Source organism: Mesocricetus auratus, unplaced genomic scaffold (genome assembly GCF_017639785.1).
Source record: "Mesocricetus auratus isolate SY011 unplaced genomic scaffold, BCM_Maur_2.0 Super-Scaffold_4256, whole genome shotgun sequence".
Classification (NCBI taxonomy): domain Eukaryota; kingdom Metazoa; phylum Chordata; class Mammalia; order Rodentia; family Cricetidae; genus Mesocricetus; species Mesocricetus auratus.
In genome coordinates, this window is record NW_024429182.1 from 65,728,937 (window position 1) to 65,737,425 (window position 8,489).

Here is an 8,489-nt window from a genome sequence, read left to right on the forward strand (position 1 = left end):
GACCAGAAGAGGACATCAGATCCCTTGTAACTGTAGTTATAGATGGTTGTGAGCTGCCAAGTGGGTGCTGGGAATCAAACCAGGGTCCTTTGAAAGAGCAGCCAGTGCTCTTAAGCACTGAGTTATTTTCCTGGCCTCCATGCATTTTTTTCAGGTGTTTTTGGTATAGCCAATGCTATGCCAACTCTCTACAGTGATAAGCCTTGTTTGTCTGAAGGTCGGTCCCAGATGCTACATGTCAGGTGGGAAGACTTCTAGTTATACTGCAAAAAAGCTGCAGTCCTCAGGACACCTGCCAGGTCTGTGGTTGGAAAGAGGTAACTCAATGCCTTACCCTGAGGAACAGTGACTGACAGGTGTGTCTTGAAGAAGGTCAGCAGTCTTCCCTAGCATAGTGTGAGCAGGCACAGCCTTGTGTGGAGATGAGCACAGTTCTTTCTCATGTGCTGACTTGTCTCTGAGACCTGACTGGGTTAAGTGCTGTTGTGGCTTGCTGGGAAAGAAGGCCTGAGGGGCCATGGCTGTCTGTGGTCCACTTATTCTTTCTTTTGTGTCACAGGCAGGAGCAGAGTTGGCATGTGTGAGGTCTCAGGGTCCAGCAAAAGCTCAATTGAGCTGTTACCCTTAGCCTTGAGCTTCTGAAAGTCTGGAGACAGCCATCATCTGAAAACCAGACTCAGCATGACTTTATCAATGTCCTGCTAGTGGTTGGAGAGTTTGCCTCTTTCAAACCCTTTCCACCTCAAGTGACAGATGGAGCCCTAATTTTCGCCCTTGCTAGTAAGACAGGCTGAGGTGTGTGGCTGAAGGAGAAGGCCTGACTGGCTTTGAGACTTGTTTACCAAGAGACTTGCTTTCTTGTTGTATACCTGGAAGTACTTACCCATCCCAGACAAGAAGAGGCAAGGGGTTCTGCTAACATTCCCAGGGTTAACTGCATTTGACAACTTTTACCTGTGGGAGAATATAACTACAATGAAGTGGACTTGTATAATATCAGCTAGCTTGACAGGAACTTGTTTCTGAGTTACCTCAGCAAGTGAGACCAAAAGTAAGCAGAAATTGTTGTAGCAAAGAATTCCTGACTGGAAGAGACACCTGCACTCCCACCCCCAGCCCGATATATACCCCAAGCACTTGAGTGGACAGATAGCCCACAAGAGAAAGGCCAGGCTAGGATTCCTCCCATCTCACATGTGAGTGAAGAGCAGAAAATGCCTGCCTACTGTGTGAGCCTGTCATAGCCTGGGCTCCTCATATAACTGGTGCTGTTGCTCAGTCAGCCCCTCCCACAGAGGACTTGAGCCTTTTTATCAATCATCAGCTGCCTGTTCCAGACCTGCCCTACTGATTGGTGGAAGGGAAAGGCAGATACATGTGGGAGTTTGTTTAGGTTCCTTCTGGATAGATGAATGCAAGGAACAGTGAGGAAGTGTTGTGATTATAGCCTCTCATAACTTTAGTGACCACGGGAAGGGAAGCTTGTGAGCTTGCAGTGACGACCTACAGGAAGCAGAGCTGTCATTGACAAGAATGCCTAATAAGAAGGTTGTTTTGCTCCTCTTGAAGTGGCCTTCAAAATAAAACAGTCTTGTTTTGCACAGCAATGAGGAAGCCTTGCTGTGGTACCATTCGGTTATTGTCTACCGTGATTTGCATTCAGAGACACTGCTGTGAAAAACCCTCATCTAAGCCATTCTACTCTTAAGTTTAAACTGGAGAGAAATCTTAGAATGTAGAATTAGCAGGTACTGTTGGGTTAGGTGTTAGAGCCCCATCCTTGTGCCATCCGTGATCATTAGCCCGTTTCTCCTTTATGATAAACACGAGAAAAGCTTTGCATGAGGCCAGGAGCACAGTCCTGAAGTCATTTCTGGCTCTCTGTTGACTGTGTACAGCCAAGTCTACTTCAGGACATAAAAATGAGTAGTCAGTACTCTTGGGGAACAAAACCTGTCTGTCAAGCCATATGCTTCTGGGGAGTTGTTATGGGGCCTGTAGTTCATCACACAGCAGCTTTGCTGTCTCTGAGGTGCTCCCTGATGAAGCCAGTGTTCCCAGCTCCTGCAGCTGCTGCCTGCACCTTCTGTGGCACATCAGCTGTCCCCTTTTAGGACCCACAGCTCTCAGATAGAACTCTCAGACTGTTCCTCTACATAGCCATCAGTTTCCTTCCTGGCACTGCAACCTCTCAAGGATCTTGTGTTCACTGGCATGGTCAGGCCTAAAGTCCCCAGGGACAAAGGCAAGGACGTTCTGCTTAGTATTAAATTTTGACCGGGGTCAGGTGGGCAGAAACAATCGGTGACTCCACTGTCTCCCTGTGGGGGTGTCACTCTCAACAGAGCTCCCTGTGATGGCTCCTCACCACCCACTGTTCCTGGTCCCTTGCCTCAGTTCTGCTCTCTCCCATCCAGGCTACAGGGCAGCACTGGAGTGTTCCAGACCATACTAGTGGTTTCTAAAAGCTCTCCTGGCTTCCTGACCATAATGGGAATCTGATCAAATCAGCTTGTGAGTAGGCTGTAGAGTTTCTCAGTGTGCCTAAAATTCTGACAGTGGTTACTTTCAGTGGTCAAAGTATAAAGAGCAAATAAGTAATATTTTTCCTGTTAGTCACTTAAAAACTCCCAGGCACAGGCAGGTTCAGTTGCTTCTTGGGTTAGGCCTATGGGTGCCATCTCCTACACACCACATGCATGCCAGGACTGAGACAGATGAAAGCCAGCCAGTGGCTCTCTGAATTCCTTTGGTTTTAGGTAACACAGCAGGAGTTGGCTTCCCCGTGTAGCCTTTATGGGGATACCAGAGAGCAGACAGGTGAGGATGCATATTAATAGTACCTGGTTCCACAAGGTCAGAGACTAAATGGACTTCTTTGTAGAAACTGAGCAGATATAACACACACAGTAGTTAGTGATGCCCATGTTATCTTAAGTCTAAAAGAAATGAGGGATGGGAAAGTGAGCGTCTTTGCGGTAACCTCATGTGTCTGTGTGGTGTTTCTGTTTTCTCTGACTCTAGGCCACTCTGTTCTTTGTTCTGCCTGTTCTCCTTGTCATATCTCAGTTTACTGGATTCTAGACCATATGTGTTTTGCCTTATTGAGCAAAGAATATTTTTTGCCTTCCCTTAAGTATACTAGCTTTCTAGGCTTGTGCAGGGGCTGCTTACATGGTCAGGATTCTGAGCCTGCAACAGGTTGGCTGACTGGCTGGCTGGCTGGCTGGTGAGAGTGGGCTCTGTTCTAGATGCTGTGTGAGCACCAGATATTGTCCCTCCAGTCACACTGATTGGAGCATTCCTGCCTGGTCCAAAGGGGTTTCAGATTCCTGGGGTCATCTTTGACCCCTCAGGACTGCATCAAAATGCAAGGAGTCCCTGGCTGTCCTCTGCACAGCAGCCTGCCACTCTGTCAGGGCCCTTACCTAGACAACTAAGGCTTACCCTGTCAGCCCTTCAGAATCTACTGGCTTAGCATCTGGCCGATTCTTGCTTCACAGGTTTTGTTCATTGGTTGCCTGTTTTATACAAGAATGAAAAATCATTACCTGCTGCTACATCTCAGTTGTGTGTTGGGGAAGTCCTGTGCATTTGTCAGTAAAGCACTGTCTGGCCAATAGGGAATCTAGATAGGAGGGACTAGGATTCCAGAAGGACTCTGGGTAGGAGAAACACAAGGAGAGTTCGAGATGTAACGCCATGGGGTAGGAGGCCCGGAAATTTCTCTGGTAAGAGACATACTTAGATTAACAATTATGGGGTAATTACTTAAGTCAGAGCTAGCCAGTAAGAAACAAGCAAGGCCAACAGCTTCATAATTAATATAGCCTCCTGTGTGTTTATTTGGGACTGATGCGGCTCTAGAACCAGGCTGGTGGGAAGGCTCCTCTCAAAGAAAAAGCTTCTCTTTACAGAGTTGTGCAAACATATTTTCTCTCTCTCTCTCTCCCTCCCTCACCTACTTTCTCCCTCCCTCCTTCTTTCTTTCTTTCCTAGCCCCAGAAAGCCTGATGCAAGCACTAGAAGATTTAGATTACCTGGCAGCCCTGGATAATGATGGGAATCTCTCCGAGTTTGGAATCATCATGTCTGAATTTCCTCTGGATCCACAGCTCTCAAAGTCTATCTTAGCATCCTGTGAATTTGACTGTGTAGATGAAATGCTAACCATCGCTGCCATGGTAACAGGTATTCCTTAATGACCCTTCTTTTGTATCACGAATCCACACCAGGTATAGATTTAAATGGAATATGCAGCAGGGACAGTGCTTGGTCTATCTAACTTTGCAGATGATAGTAAAGTGGGTTTTGTTTGTTTTATTTTTGAAACAGGGTTTCTTTATGTGTCCTGGAACTCACTTTGTAGAGCAGGCTGGCCTTGAACTCAGAGATCCACCTGCCTCTGTCTCCCAAGTGCTGGGATTAAAGGCGTGTGCCACCACAGTCCTGCAGTAAAGTGTTTTAACAGACTGAAAAGGGGAGGTTTTTTTTTTTAAGTACCTTAATGCAAAAATTCAAAAGGTCGTTCCTGGCTTATTGACTAAAGGACGAATGTAGTGCAAACATAACAACAAAATAGTCATGAGACAGTGCTTCCCAGATAACTGTGTTTGTGTGTCCTGCCATTACTGGCTCCTTTATTGTCATATATTTTTGACAGCAGCATGGACTAAGTGCTGTGCCACATTGGAATGCAGTCCTAATCTTGTGTCTGACCCCCTGGGCCCCTTAACATCCTGCTTCCAGTGGGATATGAACAGGGCACTAACTGCTATTGGCACAGTAACATGCACAAAAAGGAAAAGAATTAAGACAACTCACTCTCAATTTCTTTGGTTCCTAGTAAACGAGAATATTGAGAACATCATATTGATTCAGAGAACCAAGACAGGAGTGGGTTCATAGACAGGGGTCCTGCCTCTGGGCACACTGGGCCAGGATGAAGTGTCCTCTGCATTGCTGACTGTGACCTCTTGCATCTTAAAGCTCCCAGTTGCTTTTTGCACGTGCCTCATGGTGCTGAGGAGGCTGCTGAGACTTGCTGGAAAACGTTCTTGCACCCTGAAGGTGATCACTTTACACTCATCAACGTCTACAGGGCCTACCAAGACACAGCTCTGAACTCTACCAGTGAGCGTATGTGAACATGATCCCCAGAAACCACTTTCCCACTCCTTCTCCCATCCCCAAACGAGGCTCAGATATTGAATCGGTGTCTGCTAGCCTTCCTTCTGACACTCCACCAGCCACTGGGAGCCTAGCATGCTGCAGCACAGGTCTGGATTTGGGGAGCTTTGGTGCTTTGGACAGCCAGCTTCCAAAAGCAGCGTGCCTGAAGCACGCTAACACGGAGAGTTGGGGGTGAGTGGGAGCAGGCATTCCCCAGTGCCTTCTGTGTCCCAGGAGAGGGCCCACTGCTGGGAAAGTGGCGGCACCTCTTCCAGGGCCTGCAGGGCACAGAGAGGGCAGGGGTTGGAAATGGATCAGCTCCCTTCCCCACACGAGGCTCTTCTGCTTTCCACAGACCAGCCTCTACTTCATTTGCCCAGAAGATGGTGTGAAAAATATTTAAATGATGTGGAAAAATCCTGAGATCAGTTTGCAAGGCAGAAGTAGGATCATATCAGGGGCAGGGGAATCAGTGTTCTAACTGGACTGGAGGGACTGTGGTCAGTTTTTGAGAACTGACTGGTATCTGAGTCTGAGTGACGGTATCTGACCAAGTATGTACTCTTGCTACTCCGAGTGGGACAAATGGACAGGGTAGATGAGGGTCTGATGTCCATTGGACCAAAGCCATCTGCATTCTTCTTCAGTCAAGATGCAATGGCAGGTGCCAGGAAAGTACCTTGAAATGGAATCAGACTAGTAAATTTGGATTAAAAGAAAGTTGCACCCAGGGTAGGTAAGAAGCTAAAGTGTGACATAATGAACTCCCAGGTCAGCCTGGCAGGGCCTTCCCAAATGAAGTATGGGATGATTGAAGGGTAGATGCTAACAGCTTCCCTCTAGCTTTTGGTCTCCAGCTGTATACATCTTTGTTGTACAGAGAGGCCAAAACTACCCACAGCCACAGGCTGGGAAACTGCTGACACTAACAGTCTCCAGTATGCTAGGCTCAGAGTATGCAGCTGCTACAGGTGTGGCTGATCCCACAGCCACTTGAGAGTCCTATCCCAGCTAGCTTCCTACCATCCCCCACGTGACCTTCCACAGAGCTTAAAGAAGACTAACAGATCATTTCTGAGTGGCCTTTTGTTCTCCCTCTAGACTGTGTGGAGAAGTGGTGTCATGATTACTTCCTCAACTGTTCTGCTCTCAGGATGGCAGACGTTATCCGAGCAGAACTCTTAGAAATTATCAAGCGGATCGAGCTTCCCTATGCAGAGCCTGCCTTTGGCTCCAATGAAAATAGTCTGAACATCAAGAAAGCGCTGCTCTCTGGGTACTTTATGCAGGTAAGCAGGAGCAGAGTTGCCAGCAATCTCACTTATGGTGATGGTTTTATTGACCTTAACTTTTTAAATAAGATTTGGTATTCCAGCATGCTTATCAATCCAGAACACTATATGTTAATTTTACCCAAGGAGACAGATCTTTCTCCCTATAGAGGGAAGTAGATACCTCAGCTCCTCTCCCTTTTATAGTGATCTGAATGCCCAGCAAGTTAAAGTGTTGCCTCCATTGTTTCACAGAAGTAGGTATGTTCTTCACATCAGTGGCAACACTGCACCCCAATGAGCATTCTTAAGGGAGAGAGATGACATTTCAGAATAGATCTCTCCATCTGTGAGAAAAAGTAGGTTATCTGTGTAAGAGCGTATGGTGAGGGTGAACTGAGCTAAACACCAGGCATAAAGCCTTGGTAGCATGGACAGTTCCTGGCAGAACTGATGGCTCGATACGTTTTATCTCCTCACCCAAACATTTATTTTACAGTCGAACAGTTTCAGCACCTGCCCTAAAGTGTTGAAGCTAACATCATCACTATCTCAAGTTTTAAGACAAGTCATTGTGACTTATTTTCTATAAACAGGAAACATGAGTGACAAATTTAGTTTTAGCTATTCTGTATAACATTTTTCAACTAACATGTTTGTGTACCAATTCCCTTTTCCTTTGACCCTGCCTTTTAGATTGCTCGAGATGTTGATGGGTCAGGTAACTACTTAATGCTCACACACAAGCAGGTTGCTCAGCTGCATCCACTGTCAAGCTACTCCATCACCAAGAAGATGCCCGAGTGGGTCCTCTTCCACCAGTTCAGCATATCTGAGAACAACTACATCAGGGTCACCTCAGCAGTCTCTCCTGAACTGTAAGTCTAATTGAGAAGGAAGGGCTTTGTTTTAATTCACCCTTGTAGAAATGAGCCACATTGCATTATTTCATCCTCACTTATATGAGACATATCCTATGCCTGTCTTTGCATGGATGACACCTAAGAAGCATGCCTGCCTAAGATCACAACTTAGGGGGAAATATAAAACAAGCATGGTTTGTCATAAAGAACCATGCTAGAGAGGACTGGAGAGATAGCTCAGCAGTTAAGAGCACTGACTGCTCTTCCAGAGGACCTGAGTTCATTTCCAGTGCAAGATCTGACACCCACACACAGATTTATGTAAATAATTAAAAAAAGAACCATGCTAGAGGGCTAGAGAGATGACTCAGTGGATAAGATCACTAGCTGCTCTTCCAGAGAACCTGAGTTTGGTTCCCAGCAACCACATGGTGGCTCACAATCATCCATAATGAGATCTGGTGCCCTCTTCTGGCCTGCAGGCATACATACAGGCAGAACACTGTATACATAATAAATTAAATAAATAAATCTAGAGAGAAGGCGCCAATGCACTGACTGTGTAGAAGAATGGACTTACTTAGCCAGCTTTTAGGGACAGATAAGCCACTGGCTGGAGCTGGGGTGAGGTGACTTAGAGGAGGAGGGAAGGTGAGGTTGAAGAGACTGGCAGTTCCTAGAGGGTGTAGGGCTTTATAGGCCACAGAAGGGTTTGGATGTTATCTCTAGTGCAATGCGCTACAATTGAAGTTTGAAGCAAGAGAGGCCTCTATATGCGAGAAAGACCTGTATAGCTGTTAATTGGAGAAAGGATAGGAAGGGCAACACCGAGTACAAACTCTCAGAGATGACATCAGAGACTTAGTCTAAAGGCACCTCATGGTGTTCAAGATCACAGCTTACACAGGTGGAGTCAGTAGAACTAAGTGAGGTTAAGAGGCAAAGCTCTCTCCAGGCATATGCTCTGATGCCTCCCATCAGGCCTCATACTAGAGAAGGAACATTCTGAAGTGCAGTGAAACTGAAACCACAGTGCTTATTACCTAGAGGCAGAACAAGGTACCAGATCTTCAAATGAAATAGCAGGTCTACATGGATTCTCTGGGGCTGGGGCAGACTCACACACACCTGACATCTGTCTGCCAGTCCCCAGCTCTCATATTATTGTTTGTTTTAAATGCAG

At 46.4% G+C, this 8,489-nt stretch overlaps 1 protein-coding gene across 3 annotated transcripts in view; it reads left to right on the forward strand.

Moving 5' to 3' along the window:
* The window catches only part of Dhx32 (DEAH-box helicase 32 (putative)), a 61,773-nt gene that overhangs the window by 52,829 nt on the left and 455 nt on the right, over positions 1-8,489 (forward strand). For all 3 annotated transcript variants that reach the window (XM_040752649.1, XM_040752647.1, XM_040752651.1), the window contains exons 8-11: positions 4,000-4,191; positions 4,990-5,139; positions 6,274-6,461; positions 7,140-7,321. In XM_040752649.1, coding sequence (XP_040608583.1) covers positions 4,000-4,191; positions 4,990-5,139; positions 6,274-6,461; positions 7,140-7,321 — 712 coding nt within the window. The remainder of the gene's footprint in view (positions 1-3,999; positions 4,192-4,989; positions 5,140-6,273; positions 6,462-7,139; positions 7,322-8,489) is intronic.